The 26,150-nt window shown below is 71.8% G+C and overlaps 4 protein-coding genes across 4 annotated transcripts in view; 3 read left to right on the top strand and 1 right to left on the bottom strand.

Moving 5' to 3' along the window:
• Positions 1-545: 545 nt before the first annotated feature.
• On the bottom strand, positions 546-1,939 carry CHTF8 (chromosome transmission fidelity factor 8). Its single transcript, XM_064519865.1, has 3 exons — positions 1,629-1,939; positions 1,417-1,534; positions 546-1,157 (listed from the first exon to the last, which is right to left on the bottom strand). The coding sequence occupies exons 1-3, from the start codon at positions 1,649-1,651 to the stop codon at positions 924-926; spliced, it is 375 nt and encodes a 124-aa protein (XP_064375935.1). The 5' UTR covers positions 1,652-1,939; the 3' UTR covers positions 546-923.
• A 25-nt stretch (positions 1,940-1,964) lies between these two features.
• UTP4 (UTP4 small subunit processome component) lies at positions 1,965-8,520 on the top strand. The gene is made up of 16 exons (XM_026119690.2): positions 1,965-2,349; positions 2,417-2,608; positions 2,680-2,764; positions 2,865-2,954; positions 3,109-3,320; positions 3,598-3,769; positions 3,860-3,951; positions 4,309-4,405; positions 4,708-4,772; positions 5,387-5,509; positions 5,710-5,869; positions 6,208-6,314; positions 6,585-6,680; positions 7,123-7,308; positions 7,698-7,808; positions 8,321-8,520. Exons 1-16 carry the CDS (start codon positions 2,191-2,193, stop codon positions 8,435-8,437), a joined length of 2,064 nt encoding a protein of 687 aa, XP_025975475.2. The 5' UTR covers positions 1,965-2,190; the 3' UTR covers positions 8,438-8,520.
• A 2,548-nt stretch (positions 8,521-11,068) lies between these two features.
• SNTB2 (syntrophin beta 2) lies at positions 11,069-21,333 on the top strand. The gene is made up of 7 exons (XM_064519866.1): positions 11,069-11,611; positions 16,425-16,638; positions 17,404-17,614; positions 18,262-18,404; positions 19,533-19,729; positions 20,699-20,880; positions 21,093-21,333. Exons 1-7 carry the CDS (start codon positions 11,164-11,166, stop codon positions 21,183-21,185), a joined length of 1,488 nt encoding a protein of 495 aa, XP_064375936.1. The 5' UTR covers positions 11,069-11,163; the 3' UTR covers positions 21,186-21,333.
• Positions 21,334-23,241: 1,908 nt separating this feature from the next.
• The window catches only part of VPS4A (vacuolar protein sorting 4 homolog A), a 3,898-nt gene continuing 989 nt past the window's right edge, over positions 23,242-26,150 (top strand). The window contains exons 1-10 of the mRNA XM_064519868.1: positions 23,242-23,403; positions 23,576-23,687; positions 23,797-23,944; positions 24,058-24,119; positions 24,321-24,440; positions 24,611-24,767; positions 25,163-25,311; positions 25,492-25,573; positions 25,722-25,941; positions 26,037-26,150. The exon at positions 26,037-26,150 is cut by the window's right edge and continues 27 nt beyond it. Of these exons, the coding sequence (XP_064375938.1) occupies positions 23,383-23,403; positions 23,576-23,687; positions 23,797-23,944; positions 24,058-24,119; positions 24,321-24,440; positions 24,611-24,767; positions 25,163-25,311; positions 25,492-25,573; positions 25,722-25,941; positions 26,037-26,150 (1,185 nt within the window). The 5' untranslated portion in view covers positions 23,242-23,382. The remainder of the gene's footprint in view (positions 23,404-23,575; positions 23,688-23,796; positions 23,945-24,057; positions 24,120-24,320; positions 24,441-24,610; positions 24,768-25,162; positions 25,312-25,491; positions 25,574-25,721; positions 25,942-26,036) is intronic.

Here is a 26,150-nt window from a genome sequence, read left to right on the forward strand (position 1 = left end):
CCAAAGAGCCCCCAGCTCCGTGTCCCCGCGAGCCCTGGGCGCTGCGGACATCCCCTGCGTGGGGGGAAAGCGGCAGTCGGGTAGAAATCACGGTGCTGAGCCCCGCGGGACGGGTGCAGCCGCCGCCAGGGCCAGGCCTGGGCCGGGTGCGGGTTATGGCAGCGCCGGGCGCCGCTCCTGCCCCTCCGCGGGCCAAGGGCTGGGGGCGGCGGGGCGGGCGCGGGGCCGTGTCCTATGGGCGCCGTGCCAGCCGCCTCCCCCGAGCCTCTGCGGCCCCCGGCGCGAGGAGGGGACCTGGCACCGTCTCGGCAGCAGCGCGGCGCTTTGGGCCCGGGCATGCAGAGGTGGGCGGGGAGAGCCGGTTCCCAGCCTTTCCCTGCCTGCTGGGTCCCCGCTGCTCCCCGGGGCCCTCCGGCAGCTCCCTCCCCTGCGCCCGCCTTTTTCAGGGCGAGAACCTTTCTACGGTCGCACGTCTGGGTTTTTTATTTAATACGAGGTTTTTTAGGAGATTTTTGTAGCTCTTTGGTAATTACACTGATTGCCAATTGTTTGTAAAACTATTTATTTTTTAATCTGCGTTTTTTCATATTTTAAAGGTCTGGTTTTGTATCCCGACGGGTTTGTCACAATAAAGACTTGCACAGAGGAAGGCTGCTGCGTGTGTGTGTGTGAGGGAAATCAGTGCCCCGCTCCTGCTGCTCCAGCCCCACAGCAGCCCCCCCGGGCGGTGGGGGGGGCTCAAGGGCTGCCCCACGGAGTGGCAGGGGGGGTCTGGGGCCGGGTCCCCCCTACTCTGCCTGCGCCAGCAGCTCTCGGGGCCGCTCTTAGAGGGTGACGTGAGATGGCAGTGCAGGTCGGGCTGGGCTGAGCGCAGCTCACCGGTGCAGCGGCCAGTCTCTTGGGGTGGGGGGGCGCGGGGGCCCTCACACCTTCTTGGGCACGTTGGTGATGATGGGCTTGGGGCGGGTCTTGAAGAGCAGCTTGGTCCGGATGAGGGCGGTGAGGGCGTAGCGGGCGGGCGCCCCGGGGGGGCTGTGCTCGTCGGGGGGGCTGTGCTCACCGGGGGGGCCCTGCTTCGTCAGCACCGCGAAGGGCTTCTCCAGCTGCACCAGCTTCCCGTAGAGGATGTGGTGGCCCACGATGAGCACGGGAGCCCCCTGCGAGGGAGGGGGGCGGGGGGGTGAGGGCGGCAGCCAGCAGGGCCCCCACCGTGGGGCTCCTCTCCCTTTCTCCCTCCCCTTCTCTCTCTCCTTCTCCTTCCCCTTTCCTCCTCCCTCTCCTTCTTCTCCCTCTCCTTCTCCCTCTCCTCCTCCCCCTTTCCCCTTCCTCCCTCCTCCCTCTCCCCCCTCATCCTCCTTCTCCCTCCCCTTCTCCCTCTCCCTCCCCTCTCCCCCTTCTCCCTCTCCCTCTCCCCACCTCTCTCGTGTAGTGCAGGTCACCCAGGAGGCTCCCCGCCAGCCCGCCGCCGCCGCGGGGCTCGACCTCGCCCTGGAGCTCCACCAGCACCCACTCCGCCGGGCCGCCGGCCCCGCCGCTGCAACCGAGAGGCGCCTTTACCGGGGGCCGCCGGGAGCCGCCGGCCCCGCCGAGGGCGGCAGCGGGGGCGCGGGGCCGGGGGGGGGTCTCACCTGGAGATCACGATCTGCACCATGTTCCGGGGGCTGCAGGGCGCCGCGGCGGCTCCGCGCACCCCCCGCCCCTGCCCGGTCCCGCGGGCCGCCGGTGCGGCCTAGCGGCTCCGGGGACACCGGGGCCGGGCCGGGCCCCCTGGGGCCTCCGCACCCCGCTCCCGGGACCGGCCCCCGGTCCGCCGCCTCCTCCCGCTCCGGCCCCCACCTCACCGGCGCGCGGCCCCGGCCGGGGCGGGGCGGGGCGGGTTTCCCGGTCACCCGGCAACAAGCCGAATCTCCCGCCGCGCCGCACTTCCGGTTCCGGGCGCGCGGCCGGGCGCACTTCCGGTTCCGGGCGCGCGGCGCGCACGTGGGGGAGCGGCGGGAGGCGGAGCGGGGCCGGGGCCGGACTGCGACCGGGATCGCGTCGGGCCTTCCTGTGCCGGACCGGGCCGGGCTCTGCCTTGCCGGACCGGGCTCTACCGGGCCGCACCGTCGGGGGCCGCCCCGCCCCGCCCCGGGGGCCTGACCCAGCGCCCCCCGCGGGCCCGGCCGGTACCGGGCCCCGCCGGCGGGCGCCATGGGGGAGTTCGAGGTGCACCGGGTGCGGTTCTTCAGCTACGTGCCGGCGGGCGTGCGGTGCCTGGCCTACCACCGCCGCGCCGACCGCCTGGCGCTGGCCCGCACCGACGGCGCCGTCGAGGTCTACAACTTCGCCGCCAACTACTTCCAGGAGAAGGTAACGGGGCGGCCGGGCCCGGCCCCAGCCCCGGCCCCAGCTGCCCGCTGACGCGCGGCTCCCGCAGGCCATCCCGGGGCACGAGGCGAGGTCGGTGGAGGCGCTGTGCTGGGCGGCTGGCGATCGGCTCTTCGGTGCTGGGCTCAGCGGGGACGTCTGTGAGTACGACCTGGAGCGGCTGCGCGTGAAGTGCACGGCCGACGGCTTCGGGGGGCCCATCTGGAGCATGGCGGCCAGCGGCAGCGGCACCCAGCTGGCGGTGAGCATGGCCGGGGGCCGGCCTGGGTGGAGGGAGGCCGGCCCGGCGCTGACCCGAACCCTCCTCCCCAGATCGGCTGCGAGGACGGCTCGGTCAAGCTCTTCCATGTGGTGCCGGACGGCGTCCAGTTCGAGCGGAGCCTGGACCGGCAGCAAGGTGAGCGCCAGGCGGGCTCCCCTCCGGCCCTCCCCATGGCGGAGGGGACGACGGGCAGCGGGGCCGTGTCCGGAGCTGCTCTCTCTGCCCTTTTCCACAGGCCGCATCCTGTGCCTGTCCTGGCACCCGTCGGAGACTCACATCGCTGCTGGCTCCATCGACCTGCTCCGCGTGTTTGACGTCAGTTCGGGTAACTAACAGCTCTCAGCCCAGGCAAGCCCCGCTCCTCGGAGCAGCCTCCGTTCTCCCGGAAACGCCAGGCTGGCGCGTCCCGTGCCGAGGGGTCGCCGCTCCAGGCCGAGGGTTGCTCCTCTCTCCACCCCCGGCTCTTTTCCCCGTCTCAGGCCGCACTGTCCAGAGGATCATGGTGAACTACCACGTGCAGAAGCCCAAGAAGCGCGAATGTGTCGTGTGGAGCGTCGCCTTCCTGTCGAGCGGCACCGTCGTGAGCTCCGACTCCTTTGGGAGGGTGCAGTTCTGGGACTGGGAGACAGGGACCCTGCTGGAGTCACACACCGTCAGCGCCTCGGCCGCCCTGGCCCTGGCCGTGTCGGAGGTACGCGGACGCCACAGTGCCCCGGGGCCTGCCCCGGCATGGCGGAGGCGCTCAGCCAGGCACGCTCGCTCCTGGTTCGGCCCCTTTGGAGCGGTCAGCTTGGCTGGTGCCCGGGTTGGCAGGAGCAGGGCTACAAAAGATGCAGCCAGGTTCCGCCTGGTTCCTGGCGGCACCAGGATCTGCTCTCTCGCTTCCCTTCCCGTTGGCAGGCCTCGGCCTGCGCTCGCGGGGCCGGCAGTCTGGGCCCTGCAAACCAAAGCCCCGTTTTCCTCGCCAGCAAGAAGACAGCATCGTCGTGGGCACCTCCGCAGGGGCCACGTACCAGTTCCAGCTGCTGCCGGTGAAGATGGGCAGCCAGGAGAAGCACTGGGTGCGGACGAAGCCCTTCCAGCATCACACCCACGACGTGCGAGCCGTGGCGCACAGCCCGACGGCGCTCATCTCTGGAGGTAGGGGCTGCGGGGCGCGTTGGCGAGGGGGGCTCGGGTGGCCGCACCTCTGCCCCGCGCTCGCTCACCTGAGCTCCGCTTGGCGCCCAGGCCTGGACGCCCAGCTGGTGATCCGTCCGCTCATGGAGAAGATGCAGAAGAAGGGTTACGAGGCAGCGCTCCGGAAATTCACCTTCCCCCACGTGAGTGTTGCTCTGAGCAGCGTCTCAGGCCTGCCGCTGGGCGCTGGGGAAGGCAGGCCGGGCCAGGCCGGGCCAGCCGGGCTGCGCGAGAAGGCTGGCTGCTCCGCGGGGGCAGCTGGTCTCGGCCTGGCGTGCCTGGCGGGTCCCGCGATGGGGCGCAGCAGCGGGGTGGAAGCTACTTGCCAAGCTTGTCTTGCCTTCCCCATTCGATCCCGGTCTCTGGGGTCCCATCCCATAAGAGCAGTTCCTCCCTCTCCCTTTCCCCGAAGTCCCCAGCACCCCAGGGTGTCTTGGCTTTGGCCCAGCCTCTTCTTCCAGGCCTCAGGTTCATGACAGCCTGCCCATTTCTGACCGCAGCGGCGCCTCGTCTCCTGCGCCAGGAAAGCCCGGCTCCTCCTCTTCCAGTTCTCACAGCACCTGGAGCTCTGGAGACTCGGCTCCACCAGTGAAAGCGGTGAGTGGCGTGGCCCTGCTCCCGGAGCGGCACTGGGAAGCCCCTGTCTTTAGCCCTGTAGCAGAGCCTAAAGCTCCTGAAGGCCCTGCGGATGAGAGCACGCGCTCGCTTCTGGCTGAACTGCTGGCAGCAGGCTGCATGCCGGGGAGTTCAGCCTCGGGGCAGGCGGGGAAAGGACGGGACTGTCCCTTGGCGCTCGTTGTCTGGCACGGCTCCCCCTGAGAACCCCGGCTGCGTTGTCTGACGGCATCCATGCGCTTTCCAACGCTGCTCATGTGCTGTGCGGTTGTTTCTCGCTGCAGGAAAGGACGGCGAGGTCCTTCCCGTGTGCCGCATGCCCGAGCACCTCGTGCAGCTCAAGAGCAAGGTGAGGCTGAGTGACTGCTGCTGAGGCCGGGGCTGGGGGCCGGCAGGTTTGCAGCGCTGGGAAAGATGTGGGGCAGATGGGGCCCGCAGAGCAAGTCTGTCTCAGTGTGGAGCCTCTGCGGGCAGAGGCCTCGTGCCGAAGGCTTCCCCTGTGCTCTCGCGTGCAGTCTGTCCTCACGCCCCGGAGGAGGCCGTGCTCTGGGCTGCGGCAGGGCAGGGCTGTGCTGCCTTGTGCCGAGAGCTGTCACCATGTCACTCCGTCACCTTTGGGGCGCTGGGCTGGAGCCCCAAGCCTGGGCTCTGGCTCTGCTGGGCGGCAGAAGGGAGCCGGCCCGGGAGCCGTCCTTGCTGCAGGCCTGCTCTGACGCTCCTCGCCTGCTCCCCGTGACGGGACGAGCTGCGTGCGCTAGCAGAGACCCGCCGTAGCACCCGCCCTGCGGGGAGGCCTCCGCGTGGCTGGGGCCCTTGGAGAGCCTGGCCCGCCTCAGCTCTCCCCGCCACCACAGTCCCGTGTCCCCTGCCAAGGGGCCCCCGCCGGCCCTTCGTGTGACGGGACTAACTGCAGGGGGGTCTCGCAGGCTGCCCGGCCCCTGCTCAGCTCCTCTGTGGTTGCAGGGTCCGGAGCACATCTACTGCAGCTGCGTTTCACCCTGCGGCAGCTGGATCGCCTACTCCACAGCCTCCCGCTTCCACCTCTACCGAGTGCAACACGAGGGCGACGGCGTCAGCATCAAGAAGGTGAGGAGAGGGGCGGGGTGGGCGGCTGCGGGGTCCTGGGGAGCCAGCGCTGCCCGGGGAGCTGGGTTGTCCGTGTGGGACTGCGCACTGGGGGCGAGGGTTGCTCCTGGCACTGCTCCGATGGTGCCCTGGCCTGAGCAGGCTCAAGGCTCGTCAGCAGTGGTAGATGGCTGCTAACTGCCTTCTCCCTCCTCTGCCAGGTCACCGACGTACCCAAGCTGCTGCTCCCGGCCTACCAGCTCCAGTGCTCTGCTGACTCCGGTCGTCTCTTTGTCGCCTCTGAGCGAGGCTCCGTCCACGTGCTCCAGCTCCTGGAACCGGGGGGCTGCAAACACCTGCACACGCTTCGGCCGCCGTCAGGTTCGGGCTGCTGAGTGCGCTGGGTGGGGGCACAGGGAGGGGAGCAGCTCCCGGGGGTCCCGGCTCCGTGTCCTGGCCCCCGTCGGAGCAGCGTGGGTGCAGAGGGGGGTGCAGGGCTGAGCGCGTCTGCCCTTTCCTGCAGCGGTGGCTGCAGGTCCTTTCCCCGCCCCGGCAGCCTCCGCGCCCTGCTCGCGTTGCCCTCCTGGTGCCGTCGCGGGCGGTGAGCAGGGCCAGGGCGGCAGGACGGGCGCAGGTGTGCGACCTCCCCTGGGGGTGGGTTCGCAGCCCTGAGTGGGCTCCGGGGCGCCCGTTAGAGCTGGTGGGTGGTGTTCTCGCAGGCACCCCCGAGGCCGTCTACTTGCTGGCGCCGAGTGCGGATGGGAACTGGCTGGCTGCAGCCAGCGGGGACTGGGAAATCCACGTCTACAGCTTGAAACGCTTGAAGGTAAGAGCCTGCGCCGGGGAGAGCTGCGGCAACGGTGCTCGCCATCCCCCTGCCTCGGGGGGCACCCAGCCGCGGTGGGAGGAGACCGTGGGCTCGGCGCAGGCCCCCATCCCGGGAAGCAATCCCTGCATCCCTGGAGCAGGCCTGGGGATGGGCGCACAGGAAGGGAGGGAGAGGTCCAGGAGGGATGGGGAAGAGGCTGTGGAAGCGTGGGGGGCAGAGACGGGCCCTGTTTGCTCCCATCAGCGTCTTGTTCTTTGTCCCTTTCAGCATCACTGCACGGTGCCCACGTACAGCTGCGCGGTGACTGCCCTTGCCATCCACCCTGTGACCAACAACCTTGTTATCGCCTACTCGGACCAGCAGGTAGGAGCTGTCCCTGCTCGCAGGCCCCGTGCTCGCTCCTCCTGCCCCGTTTGGCCCTGGGACTCTTCCTCACGGCTCCGTTCCTGGCTCGGGGCTTCCCGCTGCCCTGCTCCGCAGCAGAGCTGCGCCTCGGGGACAGGCACTGAGCTCAGCGACGGAGCCCAGCTGCCCTTTGCTGGCTGTGTCCTGAGTGCGAAGCAGGCAGTTAGCGCCTGCCATCCCTGCTAGGAGCCTGTCCCACAAAGCACTCGCGGCCTGGCAGGCTCGGGGGCCGCCCGTGCGTGTGTCGGTGTGGGGCAATGCCAAGGGGAGGAGTGAGGCTGGCACGGGCTGGCGAAAGCGACCTCCCTTCCCTTCTGTCACGAGCCCAGCAGCATTAGAGAGCGGGGCTGCAGGGCCGGTGGTCACTGGGCCGCCCCGTCTCCCCTCCCTGCCTCTGCAGCTGTTCGAGTTCAGCATCCCCGAGAAGCAGTACACGGCCTGGAGCCGCACGGTGCAGAGCTGCGGGCTGCACAGGGCCTGGCTGGAGAGGGACTCGCCCATCACCCACATCACCTTCAACCCCAAGAAGCCCTCGCACATCCTGCTTCACGACGTCTACATGTTCTGCGTCCTCGACAAGTCCCTGGTGAGTCCGGCCTGGGGCCTGCCCGGGGAGGAGAGGGCCAGCGGTGCTCCCACAGCTCTGCCGTCCTTACGGGCCACCCACGCCCCACGTGTGCTGCCTGACGCAGTGGTATTGCTTGGCCAGCACTGGCCAGGGAAGGGAGGGCGTGGGGTGTGCCAGGCCCTTGGCAGGGGGATGAAGGGGATGTCATGCGTCTGTGCCAGGAAGAGGTCTGGGCTTGTGCCCAGGCCATCTCCTCGATGAAGCCTGGGACCCGCTGGAGCAGCTGTTCCTGCTCCTGCCGTGAGCAGGAGGAGGGACCTGTGTGTGGCCCTGAGGAGCACAGGGACAGCGGGAGGCGGTGGTGACTCCCGGGCAGTGTTGACGTGTGCTGTGCGCTGTCCTTGCAGCCCCTGCCCGATGACAGTGCCTCTCTGATGAACCAGAGCGCCCTGAAGCAGCTCCCGGAGACAGCCAGGAAGAGGCAGCTCCACGCTTTCAAGATCTGCAAGAAGTTCCAGGTGGGTGTTGCTGTGCGTGTGCCGCCTCCGAGGAGGGGTGGCGTTGAGGAAGGGGGTGCCCCCAGCCCGCGGTCTGCCCAAGGGAGCAAGGAGGCCGCGATGCTGCCAGGATGCCCTGCTAGCTGGAAGGAGCCACGGGTGCGGAGATGATCCTGCCAGGCTGCCTCCGTCGCTCTTTCTGGAGCAAGGTGCTTGCTGTCCTGGCCTTCCTGAGCTGATCCTCAGCGCTGCTGGTGTCATACGTGCTCTCGGTGCCCCAGCAGCAGAGCAGGGCTCCGAGTCTCTGTGTCCCCATCACGGCACTGCTGCTTGCCATGATCTCGCAGGCTCTGATCTTCCCCAGCTGCTCTGCAGAGCACGTTCCTTAAGCAACGTCCCTGGTTAAGGCTGAGCCAGGGCCGGCTGCAGGGCAGCTCGGTGCGGTCGAACCCAGCCAGCTGAGGCAGAGCAGGGAGAGGCATTGCCCTGTCCCCGGCAGCGCCGTCATCTCCTGTCCCCTCCTTGCCCTGCAGCCCCTGCTCTTTGCGGATCTGCTGGACGAGAATTGCCTCGTGATGGTGGAGCGGCCCATCATGGACATCAAGACCCAGCTGCCACCACCCATCCAACAGAAGAAATTTGGCACCTAAGAGCAGGACAAGCTGTTCCAGCCCCAAAAACTGTGTGTGTTGCTTTCCTAGGATGTTGTAGTAATAAACGCCGTTGTTCGGTAGGGCTGTGTGCTCGGGGATCATCCTCGCCCTTTGGGGCTCCCTGCTGTCCGAGCAGCAGCAGGTCAGGTTGGCTCTGGCCTGAGCTTGTGAATCAGGACCAAGGACGCCTTTGCCTCGTAGGACTCCTCTGGTCATGCCTGTCCTGTCTGGATTACTCGTTGGCAGCAGCCGGGGGCTGTGAGGGCTTGACGTTGTCCCAGATCTTCTCCCTTCTCTGGTTGCTTTTCTGGGGAATGTCAGGCCCCGGCACTGGTTTCTCTCCCGGTGCTGGCCCGGCCAGCTGCAAGCTGGGTTTCGTGACTGCTGGGGCTCTGCGTGGCACAGAGGGGCTCCCATCCCCTCTGACAGCCGTCACCTCCGCGTGTCCCACCAGGCGGGATGCCTGGTGAGCTGGGCTCTGGATGGGCAGCGGGGGACGGCCGGTCCCTGCCCTGCTGCACGGGTGCTCAGCGCCCGTGTGCCCCGTCCTGATGCCTGCTGCTGTGAGCAGCCCGTGCCGTGGCTCCTGCTCTCTCTCAAGTCCCTGTCCTGAGGGACAGGAGAAGCCTGGTGTCGCTGAGCCGGTGCTCGCTGCATGCTGGTGGGCTGGGGGTGACAAACACGGCTGCCTTTGGGGCGTGCAGCCTCGTGCTGCGTCCAGCCCTCCTGCGTCTGCGGGAGCCCCGGGGTGACTGTTAGCTGGGGGGCCGTGGCAGCGGGAGGGGGAGCTGGGCACAGCCCTGCCAGGCCGCTGCTGTGACAGTGGTGTCCGCTTCGCAGCCGGTGCACGCCGCGGGCCCTGGGGCTCCCCGGGCAGGGCCGAGCGAGGTTTTGCAGCGCTGGGGCCGAGGGCGGCAGGGGTGGGCTGCCACGGGCCAGCGCGGGGAGCAGCTCTCCCGCCCCGGGCCTTGGGAGGGGGCCTGGGACCGGGCTGCGACTCCGCACGCTCTTGCTTTGCAAACCTCTTCACGAGAAACGTGAGCGAAGCTCTGCTGGGAGGAGAGGAGTTTTATTAAACAGGCGTTGGGGATGATTTTTTATTCTCTTGCAGAAGCCGCCCCGCAGAGACCCCTGTCCCCGTGCATACATCCCCCCTGCCCCGTAGGCAGGTGAGCGGCTCCCTCGGCCCCGTGTACCGGGGTGTCCCGCAAGCAGCACGAGCCCCTGTCCCCGGGGGCGGCGGGCGCCCGGGAGTTCGGCATGGTGCTGGAGAGCTGCAAGGCCCTGGAGCATTTGACAGACTCTGGGTGTGAATAAATGTGTCAGGATGCAGATGTCACGTAAGGGGAGCGTCCCCCCGCGCCGGTGACCTGCAGCGCTCTCCGGCACCAGGGCATCGCTGCAGCAGTCGGTCAGTGTCGGACAGTGAAATCTTTGCTCCCTGCGAGAGTAAATCCTGAATCGCTGCTGTTGGAGCAGGAGGGGCTGCCGACCGCAGGAGAGGTTTCTTTCCTCTGGGATTTCTTTAGCGGAGTTTCCCCTAACGCTCCGGCTGTTTCCTAAAGCAGAGGCAGCTGCACGGCCGCTGTTCGCTGCGGTCCGTCCTCGCCGTTCCCCGGCCTCCCCCCTGCTCGGGCGGGACGAGGGGTCGGTGCGGGGCCGGGGCCGGCCGGGGTGTCCGTGGCACCGCCGCTGCCTCCCAGCCCTGCGGGGACGGGGCTCTGGGGGTGCCCGGCCCCAGGGGACAGCGCAGGGACCTGTCCTCCCCCAGCCCTGTGGGGACGGGGATGGGCTCTGAGGTGGGGGGAGGCCCAGGCCTGTGTGGGGATGGCGGGGGGGTGAAGGCAGTGGATCCCGGCCCTGTGGGGACACCGTGGCCTGGAGGCGGCAGCCTGGACATGGGACACCATGGCCCCGGGGTGGCAGGACAGGCTGTGCAGGGGCACCATGGCCCCAGGGCCAGCGGTCTCAGCCATGGGGGGACACCATGGCCCCAGGGCGGCGGGCCAGGCCGTGTGGGGACACCGCGGCCCCAGGATGGTGGCCCAGGGCCATGTGCGGACACCGTGGTCCCGGGCTGTGCAGGGGCACTGTGGACCCGGCACTGTGGGGACACCGTGGCCCCGGGTCGGTGGTCCTGGACGCTGTGGGGACACCGCGGCCCTGGGGTGGTGGCCCAGGGCCATGTGGGGACACTGTGGCCCCGGGATGGTGGTCCTGGGCTGTGCGGGGACACCATGGCCCCAGGGCCAGCGGTCTCAGCCACGGGGGGACACCATGGCCCCAGGGCGGTGGGCCAGGCCGTGTGGGGACACCGCGGCCCCGGTGCTGTGGGGACACCGCGGCCCTGGGGTGGTGGCCCAGGGCCGTGTGGGGACACCGTGGCCCCGGGGCCAGCGGTCTCAGCCGTGTGGGGGCACCGCGGCCCCGAGGCGGCGGTCGGGCTGTGTGGGGACACCGCGGCCCCGTCGCTGCGCGGACGCCGGGGGGGGCGGCGGGCGGGGCCCTGAGGCGCGCGCGGGGGCGTGGCCTCGGCGCCCCTCCCCCCGGCCGCCCCTCCGCCCTGCCCAGTGAGGAGGCGGGGCCGGGCGGCGCCCCGCCCCCCGCGGGCGGCGCGGGCCTATCGGGGCCCGCCATGCGGGCGGGCGGGGGGCGGCGGCGGCGGCGCGCGGCGGGGCGGGGGGGGGCGGCGCGCGCGGGGCGGCGGCGGCGGCGGCGGCGGCATGGCCGTGTGGACGCGCGCCTCCAAAGCGGGGCTGCTGGAGCTGCTGCTGCGCGAGCGCTGGGTGCGGGTGGCGGCGGAGCTGAGCGGCGAGGCGCTGAGCCTCACGGCCGAGCCCGGCGGCGAGGCGGCGGCGCTCAACGGCGTGGCCAACGGCGCCGAGTGGGGCGGCGCGGAGGCGGCGCCGGCGCCGGTGCCGGCGGGCGTGCGGCGGGTGCGGGTGGTGAAGGCGGAGGCGGGCGGGCTGGGCATCAGCATCAAGGGCGGCCGCGAGAACCGCATGCCGGTGCTCATCTCCCGCATCTTCCCGGGGCTGGCGGCGGAGCGGAGCGGCGCGCTGCGCCTCGGCGACGCCATCCTCGCCGTCAACGGCGTCGACCTCCGCGACGCCACCCACGACCAGGCCGTGCAGGCGCTCAAGCGCGCCGGGAGGGAGGTCATCCTCGAAGGTACCGGCCCCTCGCGCCCGCCCCCGCGACCGGCACCGCGCCCCCCCCCCCCCCCCCGGGTCCACCGGGTGTCCCGGGTCCCCGCTCCACCCTCCCCGGCCCGGCCACCGGGTGTCCCGGGCCCCCCGCTGCCTCCCTGGCCCGGTCACCGGGTGTCCCGTTCCCCCCCCCGGGTCCCCTTCCCGTTACCGGGCCCCATGCCATCCCCTGTCCCGGGTGTCCCGTGCCCCCCCGGGTCCCCTTCCCCGTTACCGGGGCCCCTGCCATACCCAGGCACCCCCTCCTGCCCCCTTCCCCGTTACCGGGCTCCTGTGCCCTCCCCTGTCCCGGCTACCAGGCTCCCGCCCCCCCGGGGCCCCTCTTGCTGTCCCGAGCTCCCAGCCCCCCCCCCCACGCCCCTTTCCCGTTACCGGACCCCCGACACCCCCGGGATCCGTTACCCCATCCCAGGTGCCGGGACTCGGCCTCATCCCGAGCCACGGCGTCCCCGCATGCCATGGGGACCGGGACATCCACACCCCGTTTGCAGCATCCTCGCCCCGAGCGGGGCTGGGGATCCCCATCCCGGGGGGGTCCGTGCCCCCAGCCCTCATGTCCCACGGCGGGGCGGGACGGGGCGGCCGGGAGCACACGGTGGCAGTGGCGGTGGCCGGGTCCCCCGTGGGAGCGCGGTGCCCCAAAGCAGCGCCCGGGCTCCTGGGGGAGACCGTCCCGGGCGGCTGGTTATTCGCATCCCCGCGCTGCGGCTATTTTTGGAGTCTTCTGGGTTTATTAATTGCGCAATTTTGTGGCTCAGAGGAGCTGACAAGCTCCGTGAGCCCCCGGTGGGACCCGGCAGGCTCGGGGCAGGCGGCATCCCCGGCCCCGCGCCCGGGCGCAGGGCGTTTGTGCTGGTTTCGTGCCCAGGAAGCAGCCTGCTCGCGGCCGGCCCTGGCAAGCGCCCGGCTCCTGCCCGACCTGTTTCCCAGACGGCTCGACAAGCTCGGGCAGGAGCTGCCCGGCTCCGGGAGCGCGAGGGCTGCCTGGAGCGGGGCCGAGCCGTGGGGCGACCGGGGGCCCTGCAGCCCGGAGCAGGAGCGGTCCCATCGCTTCAGCTCGGCGCGGAGCTGCGGCCAGCCGGGAGCGGCGGGGCGGCCGGGAGGCTCGCAAAGGGGAAGGAGAGCTGCAAGACTGAACCCACACGTGATTCAGGCTTTTGCAGCCTGTCCTGGTGCCGGGTGCAGCCGGTGCCCGGTGCCAGCATGATGCCGGGGCTCAGCAGCCCCCCAAGGTCTCCGCGGTGCGGGCCGGGCCGAGGCTGGGGCCGGTGCAGCCGGCTGGGCTCGGCTCAGCAAGGCGGGAGCCGTCTCGAGCGGCGCTCGGCCGCCAGAGCAGCCGCCTTGCTGTGGCAGGGCGCGAGGGAGGAGCGCTGGCAGCGCCGGCTGGGGTTTCCTTTGCGGCGAGCGCAATCGGGGAGGGTGCGTAGGCGGGACGGCACCGGGCTGCGCTGAGCCGGCTGTGGGCTGTCCGGTCAATTTGCTCCTGGCAGAAATAGATGGGCTGGCTGGAAAATGCCCGTAACCGGTGGCCCAGAGCGGTCGGTTTTGCTGCAGGTGCTGCAACCGGTAACCCGGCCGTCTCAACGTCTCCCGTCTTCCATCGACGTTTGCAGGGGTGCCCGCGGTGTGGCGGCTGCAGGGCTGGTGCCACCGAGGTTTCTCGAGGCCGTGCGGTGCCCCCGGGCCGCGGCGGGGAGGGCAGCTCTGCCGGCGCCGCTTTGGCTCTCCGCCCGGCCCGCACGGCTGCTTCCCCGGGCCGCCTCTCCGTGCAGGCGCTCGCGCTTTGCTGCCCGCGTTTCGCTTGCCGGCCTCTGCCGGGGGCCGCCACATCTGGCCGCCAGCTGCCGCGGGAACCCCCCCCCCCGCCGGCCTGCCCCCCCGTGTCCCGCTGCCTGCTGCCCTCCACCTTGCAGCGCTCCCCGCCCCGCCGGGCAGAGGGATTAAAGGTGCGTGGAGAAGGCGGTAATCCTGGGATAAGCGCGGCAGGAGGCTAATATTAACTCGTTTGCTGCCCACGGCAAGGACAAGCCTCTCGTGGCAGCGTGTCGCCATCCAGCTGTGCCGCTCAACTCCGCAAATCCCCCAGGAGCGCCCGGGGCCGGGCGCCGTGCTCGGATTAACCCGCCGAGAGCTCTCCGGCTGCGCTGCCTGCGCTCGCTGCGCTCCGGACGCTGGTGCCTGATCCGCTCCCGTCTCCTCGTGCCCGGGGCAGCTTCCCACCCGCTGCCGAAGGAAGGGGAGGGTTTGCGGCTGGGCGAGCCCGTAGCCCCGGCGGACGAGGTGTCGGGCAGCGGAGCCCCGTGCCCAGGGCTGGTGCTCTGCACCCATTGCCGGGATCAGCCCGGGCACCCGCGGGATCGGCCCGTGTTGCAGCTGGGGTTTCGCGGGGTGCGTCGCGGCAGGCGTGGGCGGGAGCGGCGGTTTCACCGGGCGCTGAGCACGCCTTGCCCGTTCCCTCCGCTCGGTCGCTCGCGGGGAGGCAAACGTGCCGGGGGGGCCCGGCTGCAGCACGGGGAGCGGTTCTCCGCTGCCGCTGGCGCGGGATCGCCTGCCGGGCGGAGAGCCAGGAAACTCGGCAGTGCAAAGGGGGAAAAGCGCTCCGCTCCCAGCCTGGCGACGTGGGCTGCCGGCGCCCCTTTCCCGGGACACGCTGAGTCCCGAGCAGCCTCCAGGGCTGGCACCCGGGTGACCCCGGACGAGGACCTCTGCGGAGGTGTGTCCAGCTCCCGGGGCAGACCCCGGCCCTCCATGGCACCAGCGCTACCTGCGCAAGCCAAAGCCGACGCCGGCGGATCAGATGGTCTGGCTAATGCAAGGCCGCAGATCAGGACCGGGGCTTAGTCAAACCCATCGCGGCTGCAGCCTGGGCAGCTCCCCCGCGAACGCCTTGGCTGCGGGACACGTGGCCGGCGGCTCCCGGCGCGGGGACTCTCCCCCGTCCTGCTCCGAGCCCTTCGCCCCGTGCCGGTTGTCGTTGCCGTTTCCAGCTCTGTTGGATGCGCTCCCCAGGCGCGGATCCCTCCTTCCCCGCGGCCGCCGCTTGCCAGCGCCTCGCGTGCCTGGCTCCCGCCGTGCCGGGCTGCTCCGACGTCAGCGCGGAGATGATTCCGCGACTCCCTCACCTTTTAGGGAAGGCGCGTGCTGCGGCTGGCCTGGGAGCGCTCTCCTGCTGCGACCGCGGCTCCCGAAGCCCCCGGGGCTGCCGGCACGTGCGGGGGGAGCTCGGCGCGGCAGCCCCAGCCGGCACGCACACAGGCGCTGATGCCGCTCGCTGGCACGTTTTGCAGCACGGCATTAGACGTGACCCTGAGCGCTTCCCGTTTTGTTGCCAAAACTAGCACAGGCCCTGCGGATCCTGGGCTGTTTCACTCTGTTTGCTGTTTTCCCGCTTGGCTGAACCCCCTCTCTCGCGAGCCGTCCTGCCCCACTCTGGCAAGCCGTTTTTCGATGGCACCTGATGCTCTCTGGCATCTCGGCCAAGTTGGTTTTCCCATGCTGCGAGAGCTGGAGGGGCAAAGGCTCCCGCCCGTGCAGCGGCACCGCTGCTGCGGGGGCCATGGGACGGCAGCTCGTGGGCAGCGGGCAGGGGCTCTCCCTGGCCGGGCACCTCCTCGGTGGCTGGAGCGGGAAGCACAGGGCAGCTGTGGTTTGGATCCAAGGAATAACTCTTGCACTGGGGAGCGCGGGTGGAGAAAGGCCCGTGGGGGCCTTTGCGGAGCAGCCTCGGCCGCGGCGCGCTGCGTGCATGCGCTGGCACCCCGCTCCGTGCCGCGGCTGTGCCTCTGCAGAGGGGCGGCGGGGGGAACAGCGGATCCTCCTTCCTTCCTCCCGTTTGTGCAGAGGCGCTCGGAGCCGTGACATCCTGCCTGGAAGCTCTCCTCCTCCTCCTCCTCCTCCTCCTCCTCCCGGGGAGAGGAGCCAGGCTGCCGCAGCGGCAGCGCCGGGGCCGGCACGGCGTGAGCACCCGCCGCTCTGGAAACTTGGACAGCGCTGTCCTTGCAGCGCGGCGCGAGGGCGCGTCAGGATGGGCTGGCGCCTGACCTCCTGCCCGTCCCCATTGTGCTGCGCCCGCCGCCTTTCCGCCCGCCGCTCCTCCCCGCCGCCCGCCCGGGGCCGGGATGAGCCGCCAGCGCCGGCCGGCCGGTCGCCTGCTCGGGGCACCGCCGGCGGCTGTCGGGGCGGGGAGGGCTCGTTGGTGCCCTGACTGCGCTGCGGCCGTGCAGCGGCTCACCGGCACGGCACGGCTCTGCGGTGAGCATGGCACGGTGGGTCGCAGCTGGGCACCGTGGCCCGGTGGCTCCTTGCTCCGAACAGCCGTGTCTCCCTGCCCTGCCCCGCCGCGGCTCCCTGCTCGCCGGCACGGTGCCAAACCGAGCTTCCCGGTGCTGCACCGCGTCCGGTTTCGGGAGGCATCGCAGCCCTGCAGGGATCTGCTGCAGCCCCCGGCCGCCCCACGGCCTCGCGGCCCACGTTTGCGGCGGGGAGGAGGTGTCCCCGCCGTTGGGCTGGCCCCCGCTTCGTTGCCGTTGCTGCTTCCCCAGGGACGGCTGCCCTCGATGGCGTCTCCGCCATACAGCCAGCTCCCCGCTGCCCCGGCAGCCCCGCGTCCCGCAGGCCTGGCAGGCTGAGGGGCTCCCCTGGTCGAGCTGCTGGGTCTGTGCCGGGCCACCTGCGCGAGGATTGTCCCCTCCCCTCCGCCGTCCCCTCCCCGCAGACGCTGGCACGCGGCTCCGACGCCCCGCGCTAACGCGGTCCCCGCTCCGCTCTGTCCCCAGTGAAGTTCATGCGGGAAGTGACGCCCTACATCAAGAAGCCGTCGCTGGTGTCGGACCTGCCCTGGGACGGGGCCGCGCCGCAGTCGCCCAGCCTCAGCGGCAGCGAGGACTCGGGCTCCCCCCAGCACCTGGGCGGCGCCAAGGACCGCAAGGTGATCCCGCTCAAGATGTGCTTCGCCGCCAGGAACCTCAGCATGCCCGACCTGGAGAACCGGTGAGGGCCAAGCGCCGGGGCCGCCTCCTCCTGCCTGGTCTGGGCAGGGGACGCGGCGCCGGGGTACGCGGCGGCAGACGGGTCCGTAGCCGCGGGCCGGTGTGCACGGCGAGGCGGTGCGTCCTTTTGCGGTGCCTTTGCGCAAGCGCCGGCTGCCTCGCTGCAGCGGGCCGCGGGATGCTCTCCTGTCCGGGCAGGGCCGTGCTGGCTGCGGGCCACGCGCGGACGGCGGCGGAAGCGCCAGCCGCCCCCGGGAGCCCAGCGTCGGGTTTCAGCCGCGGCGGGAGCGGCGCCCGGGCAGGGCAAGGCCCCGGCTGGGGCGGGGGGGGAAGCTGCCGCTCGCTGCGACCGCGGCCTCCCGGTTCGCCCCCGGAGCCGTAGGGACAGCTCTGCGGAAATTCTCGGTGGCTTGGCAGGGGGCCAGGGCTCCGCAGCGCTCCTTGGGCGCGGGGAGGTGCCGCTGCCGGGGCAAGCGCGGCCCCTCTCCCTGCCGAGGGTGCTGGAGGCGGGTGGGAGCGCAGCCGGCCGTCTCCCGCTCTCCCACAGCCTCAGGGAGCCGTGACCTGTGTTTAGCCTGTGTTTGGAAGCGTTAATCCAATTACGCACCCCGCTCACCCGGGTGGAAACGCGCTGCCGCTGCAAAGGGCCGTTGCTGGGCTGGAGCCGCTGCCGGGAGACCTCGGGCGGCGGGAGAGCCGGCCCTCGCCCCGGCCGGCGGCCGCGGTGGGTCCCGTGTCCCTGTTCCAGCGCTGCTTCCCGTTGCAGGCTGATCGAGCTGCACTCCCCGGACAGCAGGAACACCCTGGTCTTGCGCTGCAAGGACACGGCGACCGCTCACTCCTGGTTCACGGCGCTGCACGCCAACATCGCGGCCCTGCTGCCGCAGGTCCTGGCCGAGCTCAACGCCATGCTGGGCACCACCAACGCCACGGGCAGCAGCAAGGAGGTCAAGCACATCGCGTGGCTGGCGGAGCAGGTACGCGGCACCTCCGGGGCCGTCCTGGGTCCCAGCGCTTTGGGGGAGCCTTTTCCGGGGACAGATAGCGCACAGCGGTGGCCCCCCATCCCCGTGCTGTCCCTCCCCAGCAAAGAGCTGCCCCTCCCGGAGAGGCAGGGTAAAGGCAGCCCGTGCCGTCAGCCGTCAGTGTGGCCCCTCCTGCACCTTCTCTCCCCGTTTCCCTGCGGCTGCCCGTCCCCCCGGCCAGGCCTGCTCGGCACGCGGAGCAGCGCAGCCCCCGCAGCGCCCGGGCAGGCCTGGCCCAGCGCCCAGCCAGGCCCCGCGGCAGCTGCAGCCCGAGGCGAAGGCAGCGCTTCCAAGAAGTGCGGACGTCCCTGCTGGGATTTCCTAGCCGGAGATATTAATAACCCCCCTGCTCTTCCGCGAGTTTGCAGCTCGAGAGCTGCGGCTTCCCCGGCGTGGCGACGGCCTCGGCCGGGCAGGAGGAGGTCTGCCGGCGCCTGCTCTTGAGTCGGGCTTTCCGGGTTGGCCGCACGTGCTGGCGCCGTGCACGGCTTTTCCCGGACGATGCGTGAACGCGGCCCGAGAGCCTGGTAGCGCGGGGCCCGCTCGCCGTCCCTGCCCTGCCCCGTCCCCGTCCCCGAGCCGCTGCCCGTCTCTTCCAGGCCCGCCTGGACGGCGGGAGGCAGCAGTGGCGGCCCGTCCTCATGGCCGTGACGGAGAAGGACTTGCTGCTCTACGACTGCATGCCCTGGACCAGGGACGCCTGGGCCTCCCCCTGCCACAGCTACCCGCTCGTCGCTACCAGGTGTGTGCGCGGCACCGGGGCCGGGGGGGCGAGGGGGCCCGAGCCGCGGAGGCCGCAGCTCGCCCGGGGCGTGCGTGCAGCAAAGCTCCTCCTGGCTAGGCGCTCCCGCTCACCGCACGGGCCCGGCCGCGGGGACCAGCCGCCCCCGGCTCCGTCACCTCCCTCGGCACCGGCCGTTTCGCCGTCCCCCGCTGCCGGTGGAGCCGCGGCCTCCCGGGGCGCGGGGGCTTGCGACTGGCGGGCGTTCCCCGCAGCTGACTCCAGCCCGCGCGTCACGCCGCTGGATCGAATCGCCGCCTCCGCCAGCTGCGCCGGGGCGGCGGACGACTGCCGGGGTCCTCCGCTCCCCGCGCGCCCGGGGGCTTCAGCCGTGCCGGTGGGAGCTGGCCGGCAGCCCGGGCCGTCTCCCGAGCTCGTGCTCCCAGCTCCGGGGCTCCCGCTGAGACCCGCAGCAGCCCCCGGGGCGGCCGGCCCGGCCCTGCCCTGCCTCCCGAGCACCGAGCCTCGGGGCCGTGGCGGGGCTTCGCCGGGGCCGCCCCCCGCCTCCCCGGGCCGCTTCGCCATCTGGCTCTGTTTTACACCCGGGCCCCTTGCAGAGGGGCCTCCTCCTGCCGCAGGGGCCTCCCGCGCTCGGGAGCGCTCTGGCCGCGGTCGCGCCACGTTCCCGGCCCTGCAGCACGGTGCCGTAGCGGCCGCTGCCGCGACGTGGCTTCGCGGGCGGGAAGGGAGCTCCGGGTTTGGCCGGCGCGAGGCTGGAGCTGCCCTTTTCCAGGTGTCCGGTCACGTCTTTTCCCAAACGGGCTGGGGGCGAGTGGGCCCGGGCCCCTCTCCCGGGGCGCAGGCCACGGCCCGCGGCACCCGCCGGCGGCTCTGCCGATGCGGTCGGGCACAGGCCACCGTTCCCGAACCCTTCTCTCTTCGCTGCCCAAATACAGGCACGCCGGAGGCACGTGGAGAGGAGCCAGCGTGTGCTGGGGAAAGGGGGCCCAGGATTATTTTTCTCCCTCCCAGGCGCACTGGAGCTGCGGAAAGGGAGGGGGGCGAAGGGCAGCGCGGGTGTAATCCCGGGCCGCGCTGCGCCCGGCGCTGCCTTCACCCCCCGACGTCCCGCTCCCCGTCTCCCCCCAGGCTGGTGCACTCCGGCTCGGGCCGCCGCTCCCCCTCCCTGGGCTCCGAGCTCACCTTCGCAACGCGGACGGGCTCTCGGCAGGGCATCGAGATGCACGTCTTCCGCGTGGAGACGCACCGGGACCTCTCCTGCTGGACGCGGGTCCTCGTCCAGGGCTGCCACGCCGCGGCCGAGCTGATAAAGGAGGTGTCCGTGGGTAAGCGTTCCTGCACCCCCGTCTGTCCGGCTGCCTTCAGCTCTGGCAGACCGTGTCGGCTCCTGCCCCGAGCCTGCGGACACGAGCAGCGGGGCAGGGGGTCGCGGAGCTGCCGGAAGGTCCGTGTCGGGGACCGGCCGCCCCGCTGGGCCCCCCGAGGCCGCGGAGCAGGGCTGGGGACGGGCGGCTGCGGGGACAGTGTCGAAGCTCCCTCTAGCGCCTGCGGGGACGTGTCCGTCCTCCGGCCACGGCGGAAGCCTGGCTCTGCCGCCGGCCGTGCTGTGCCTGCCCCGCCAGCCGAGGCAGCCGGGCCCCGGCAGCTGGCACCTCCGGAGCCCCGAGCAGCTCTTCCCTGCGGCTTTCTGAGCGGCTGGGGGGCTGGAGCCTGCTGCCCATGGGGCACGGAGAGTCCCCTCCTGCCTGCAGCCCTGGGGCCCCAGGGCCCCCCAGTGCAACCCCAGGGCCCCCCCAGTGCATCCTAGGGCCTCCCATTGCAACCCCAGAGCCCCCCAGTGCATCCCAGGGCCTCCCATTGCAACCCCAGAGCCTCCCAGCACACTCCAGTGCAACCCCAGGGCCCCCCAGTGCAACCCCAGGGCCCCCCAGTGCTCCCCAGGGCCCCCCTTTGCAACCCCAGGGCCTCCCAGTGCATCCCAGGGCCTCCCATTGCAACCCCAGAGCCTCCCAGCACACTCCAGTGCAACCCCAGGGCCCCCCAGTGCTCCCCAGGGCCCCCCTTTGCAACCCCAGGGCCTCCCAGTGCATCCCAGGGCCTCCCACTGCAAGCCCAGAGCCTCCCAGTGCATCCCAGGGCCTCCCATTGCAACCCCAGAGCCTCCCAGCACACTCCGGTGCACCCCAGAGCCTCCCATTGCAACCCCAGGGCCCCCCAGTGCACCCCAGAGCCTCCCGGGACCCCCCAGAGCCCCCGCGGGGCGGGCGCTGAGGCCGTGCCGCCTGTGTCCGCAGGCTGCACGCTCAACGGGCAGGAGGTGAAGCTCTCCATCCACTACGAGGGCGGCTTCACCATCTCCCGGGAGGAGCCGGGCGGCAGCGTCCTGTTCCGCTACCCCTACGAGAAGCTGAAGATGTCGGCGGACGACGGCATCAGGAACCTCTACCTGGACTTCGGCGGCCCCGAAGGGGAGCTGGTGAGAGGGGGGGCTCCCGGGCGTGATTTGCGGCGTGGGGGGGGTCCATCCCCGTCGCCTCCGGCTTTGCCCCCGGGCATGCCGGTGGCCAAGGAGCTGTTTTCCCAGGGCGCGCTGTGCCGTGTCCCTGCAAGCCCCTGCGGGCCCCGGTGCCGGCGGGCTCAGGCGCGCGGGGACCCACCGGCGCGCTCTCTCTCGCCTTCTCTCCGCAGGCGCTGGACCTGCACTCCTGCCCCAAGCCCGTGGTGTTCGTGTTGCACACCTTCCTCTCGGCCAAAGTCACCCGCATGGGGCTGCTGGTGTAGGCGGCGGGCCCCGGCCCCCCGCCGCGGCCCCCTCGGCGGCTCCTCCCGCCGCACTCGTGCCTTGCCGCGGGCCGGGACGCGCCGCTCCGCTGCACCCCGGGCCCAGCCGGGCTGGAGGCTGGGCCTGGCACCGGCCCCGCTCCGATGCCTCCGGCACCAGCGGCCCCGCGCCGCAGCCCTCGGCGTGCACCGGCCTTCACGTGGTGCAAGGGGGGCCGGGGGCACAGACACCAGCTTGGATCCCTCTGGGAACGAAGCCATTTCTGACCTCACCAAACGTGCCTTGGAGCGGGCCGGGCGCCCTCGCCGCCGGAGCCGTGGCCCCTGGGACGCCGGGGCCCCCTCGCCCCCCGCCACCAGGCCGGGCCCCTCGCCCCCGTGCCCGCACCCGGGGCGGCCGGCGCTGCTCCGTCGCTCGGCCCTGGGGCTCTCCGTGGAGCTGAGGCCAGCTCTCCCGGCAGCCGGAGGTTTTGCTCCATCCCCGCGGGGATGAGCGGCCGGGGGGCTCCGGCTGCGGCTGCTTCCCGGGCTGGGGGCTCCCCGGGACCCCTCCGGTGCGAGGAGCGACCCCGGTGCCTCCCTGGCCCTTCCCCGCCGCGGGGCCGGGAGCGGGCTGGGCGGCCGGCACGGGCTCCGGCCCCGGCACAGCGGCGGGTTTCCAAAAACTCTCCAAGCCAGGAAACAAATACCGTTCGATTCTCGCCGCGGGGCTCCTCCGGCGCGGGGCGAGCGGCTCCCCGAGGCCCGGCGCTCCTGGTGCTGCCCGGGACAGAACCGGCCGGGCCGGGGCCGCCCGCGCCCTACCCACCGCCCGGCCGGCCGCGTCCCGAGCGGGCTGTTCTCAGCTACGTTAGTCTCTGTTTTGCAAACTACCTAATAAGCTGCTATGCAAATTCTGTTACGCCCTCGCCGAGCCCGCGGGGTGGCAGAGCCCCGGGGCGGGAGGACGGGTAGACTCATGCACTTTCGCTTTTTGTACTTTACCTCTGACACTTAAGCTTGAGCGGTGGCTCCCTCGGCGCGCGGGTGCTCGGGCTTCGCGCCCGGCCCGGGCCCGGCGGCGGTGCGGCCTCGGCGGGGCGACACGGCCGCGGCACCGAGCGCCTGGCGCTGCCGCAACCCCCGCGCTGCCGCACAGCCCTTTCTATTTTTGTACTCTTTGTAAATCGCTATTTATATAAGACTTCCTTTTTTGGGGTTTTTGAATCTCAGACTTTGGGGTCGTCCAGGTTACCAAATCGGCTCCCTGGTGCGGGGCGGCTGGTGCTCCCCGAGGCCGCCGGCACCTCCGCGCGCGCCAGGGACGTGGCACTGGCGAGGGCGACCCGAGCAATGCTGGCGTGTGCCGGTGTGCCGGCGTGTGTCAGCGTGTGCTGGTGTGCGTGCCGGCGTGTGCCCCTGCCGCGCGGGGCCCGTCACCCCGCGTTGTCCATAATAAAGGCGTTTGCTGTGAGCCCCGGCCCGTCTCTGCAGAGGGGGACAGGGATGGGATGGGGACGGGGACGGCACCACGAGGGCAGGGGGCTGCGCCAGCGGGGTGCTGTGTGTGTGCGTGCGTGTGTGCGTGCGTGTGTGCGTGTGTGTGTGCGCGCACACTGTGTATCCCCAGACTGTGCACGCACAGTACAGCGTGTGCACATGGGTACAGTGTCCAGTGCATAGGGGGGGTAGCCTGTGTGTGTGTGTGTGCACATATGTGGCGTGTGCACACGTTCAGGAGGGCACAGTGTGCACACACGTGCTCCTTGTGTGTGCATGCATGTGTGTGTGTGCACGTGTGTGCGTGCACATGCGTGTGTGTGTGTGTGCACATATGTGGCGTGTGCACATGTTCAAGTGGGCGTAGTGTGCACACACGTGCTTCCTATGTGTGCACGCGTGTGTATTTGTGCACGCGTGTGTGTGTGTGTGTGTGTGTGTGTGTGTGTGTGTGTGTGTGTGTGTGTGTGTGTGTGTGTTCGCGCACGCGGCGCACACGCGAGCGGAGCGGGCGGGCACAGGGACCCGGGGGTGCCCGGCGAGGCCCCGCCCCCGGCCCCGCCCCGCGTGCCGCCGCCAGGGGGCGCCGCTGCTGCCGCCGCCTCCGCGCAGGCGCCGCCGTCGCGGTCGCTGCGGGAGGGCCGCGCCGCCGCCGGGCCGGGCCGGGCCGCCGGGCCGCAGGAGCGCCGCGGGCTCGCGGCCGCCACCGGGAGATGCGATGACCACGTCAACCCTGCAGGTAGCGCCGCGCCGCGCCGCCCGGGGAGGGGAGGGGAGAGGGGGTCGGCGGGGCCGGGCCGGGCCGGGAGGCGGCCGCGGCCCTGCGGGGCCTCGCCGCGCCCCGCGGGGGGCCGGGCCGGGCCGGGCCGGGGCGGCGGGGGCGGCGGTGACGGCGACGCTGTGCCCGGCAGAAGGCCATCGACCTGGTGACCAAGGCCACGGAGGAGGACAAGGCCAAGAACTACGAGGAGGCGCTGCGGCTCTACCAGCACGCCGTGGAGTACTTCCTGCACGCCATCAAGTGTGAGCCGCGGGGCGCCGCGGGGACGCGCGGAACGGGGACGGGCGCCGCGGGGACGGGGGCCCCCCGGGCAGCCGGGCCCCGCGGCGACGGCTGGCGGCTCTCCCGCAGATGAGGCGCACAGCGACAAGGCGAAGGAGAGCATCCGGGCGAAGTGCGTGCAGTACCTGGACCGGGCGGAGAAGCTGAAGGAGTACCTGCGCGGCCGGGAGCGGCAGGGCCGGCGGCCCGTGCGGGAGGCCCAGAGCGACAACAAGGGGTGCGCGGGGCCGGGGCGCCCAGCCGCGGCTGCTGCCCGTCTCCCGCCCGGAGAACGGGCGCTGCCGGCCGTGCCGAGGCCTCCCCTCCCCTGACGCCGTCCCGTCTCCGCAGGAGCGACAGCGACAGCGAGGGCGAGAACCCCGAGAAGAAGAAGCTGCAGGAGCAGCTCATGGGTGAGAGGCGGCGGCGGGTGCCGCTGCGCTGGCCGCTCGCGGAGGGTTTCCCCAGAGGCCTTTGCGGGGGGGGCAGGCTGTGGGGCGCTGCCAGGGTTTGGCAGCCCCCGAGCCCCACAACGCGGCTGGTTGGGAGTCTGGGGGGCTCCTGCTTGCGGGGCTGTGTGAGCAGAGCTGCCCCCCCCCCCCCCCCCCCCGCAGGGGCCATCATGATGGAGAAGCCCAATGTGCGGTGGAGCGACGTGGCCGGCCTGGAGGGAGCCAAGGAGGCCCTGAAGGAAGCCGTGATCCTGCCCATCAAGTTCCCGCACTTGTTCACCGGTGAGTCGCTCCGGCCGTGCCGCGGCTGCCCTGCTCCGGCCCCTCGGCGCCCGGCGGGGAGAAGCCTGCAGCCCCGCGGCCGCTCGCCGAGCTGCCCGGGTGCCCCGCGGTCGCGGCGCAGGTCCAGCCGGCGCAGCAAAGGAGGAGCCCTGACGCAGGTCTCCTCGCAGGTAAGCGCACGCCCTGGCGAGGGATTCTGCTCTTCGGGCCCCCTGGGACCGGGAAGTCCTACCTGGCCAAGGCCGTGGCCACCGAGGCCAACAACTCCACCTTCTTCTCCGTGTCGTCCTCTGACCTGATGTCCAAGTGGCTGGGAGAGAGCGAGAAGTAAGCTGAGGGCCGCTGGCAGCGAGGGACGCGCGCGTGCTGTAGGCCGGCTCCCGGCCACCCGTTTCTGGGCCTGGCGGTGCCAGAGCTCTGGCCGGGGTGGACGTAGACACCTTGGGTCCCCGGGCGCGAGCCCCCGGGCCCCGCGAGGTACTGCGGGAGCTCCCTTGGCTAACGGCCCTTGGTCTGGGCCTGGTGTGGGCTGGCCGCAGCGATGCTGCACCGGCCCGGGGCAGGGAGCTGTCGCCTTGCTCCGGGTCAAGGCCGGCTTGGCGTGGGGCGCCTGGCGCCGTGGGGTCCGGCGGCAGCGGCGGGAGGCAGGAGAGCCCTGCCGGGGACATTCGGGGCGCGGGGGGCTCCCTGAGTTGGAGCCCATGCGGCGTCCTCGTGGCCAGGCTGGTGAAGAACCTCTTTGAGCTGGCGAGGCAGCACAAGCCCTCCATCATCTTCATCGACGAGGTGGACTCGCTGTGCGGCTCCCGCAACGAGAACGAGAGCGAGGCGGCGCGGCGCATCAAGACGGAGTTCCTGGTGCAGATGCAGGGTGCGTGGGGCTGCCCCGGCGGGGCAGGCGCGTTCGGGAGAAGCCGCGGGACGTCTTCGGCTCCTGCTCCCCTGGGGGCTCGGCTCTGAGCCGTCCACCCGCCGCTGGGCCGCCGGCCTTCGCAGAGCGCGGCAGCTGCCGAGCCCCCCCTCACCGCGCCCCCCCCCTTTCTCCCCGCAGGCGTGGGCAACAGCAGCGACGGCATCCTGGTGCTCGGTGCCACGAACATCCCCTGGGTGCTGGACTCGGCCATCAGGAGGAGGTGAGCGGGATGCCGCTCCTCTGCCGCCTCTGAAGCCGCGGGGCCGGGGCCCGGTGGTGGGGCCAAGACCCGGCACGGCTGTGGGGCAGCACCGTGGGGCCAGCCCCGGCGGGGGGGGGTCGGCCGCTCATCCCTGCGCCGTGCCCAGGTTCGAGAAGCGCATCTACATCCCGCTGCCCGAGGAGGCGGCCCGAGCGCAGATGTTCAAGCTGCACCTGGGCAACACCCCGCACTGCCTGACGGAGGCCAACATCCACGAGCTGGCCCGCAAGACGGACGGCTACTCGGGGGCCGACATCAGCATCATCGTGCGCGACGCCCTCATGCAGCCCGTGCGCAAGGTGCAGTCGGCCACGCACTTCAAGAAGGTGAGCGCGGGGCGGCCGCCTGCCCGGGGGGTGCCAGCCCGGCCCCCGCAGCCCCCCGCCCGCCCGCGCCGCAGCTCCGCCTGCCTTTGCCCCAGGTCCGAGGCCCCTCGCGCACCAACCCCAACGTGATCGTCGACGACCTGCTGACGCCCTGCTCGCCCGGCGACCCTGGCGCTACCGAGATGACCTGGATGGAGGTGCCCAGCGAC

This window comes from Dromaius novaehollandiae, chromosome 13, assembly GCF_036370855.1.
Source record: "Dromaius novaehollandiae isolate bDroNov1 chromosome 13, bDroNov1.hap1, whole genome shotgun sequence".
Lineage (NCBI taxonomy): Eukaryota > Metazoa > Chordata > Aves > Casuariiformes > Dromaiidae > Dromaius > Dromaius novaehollandiae.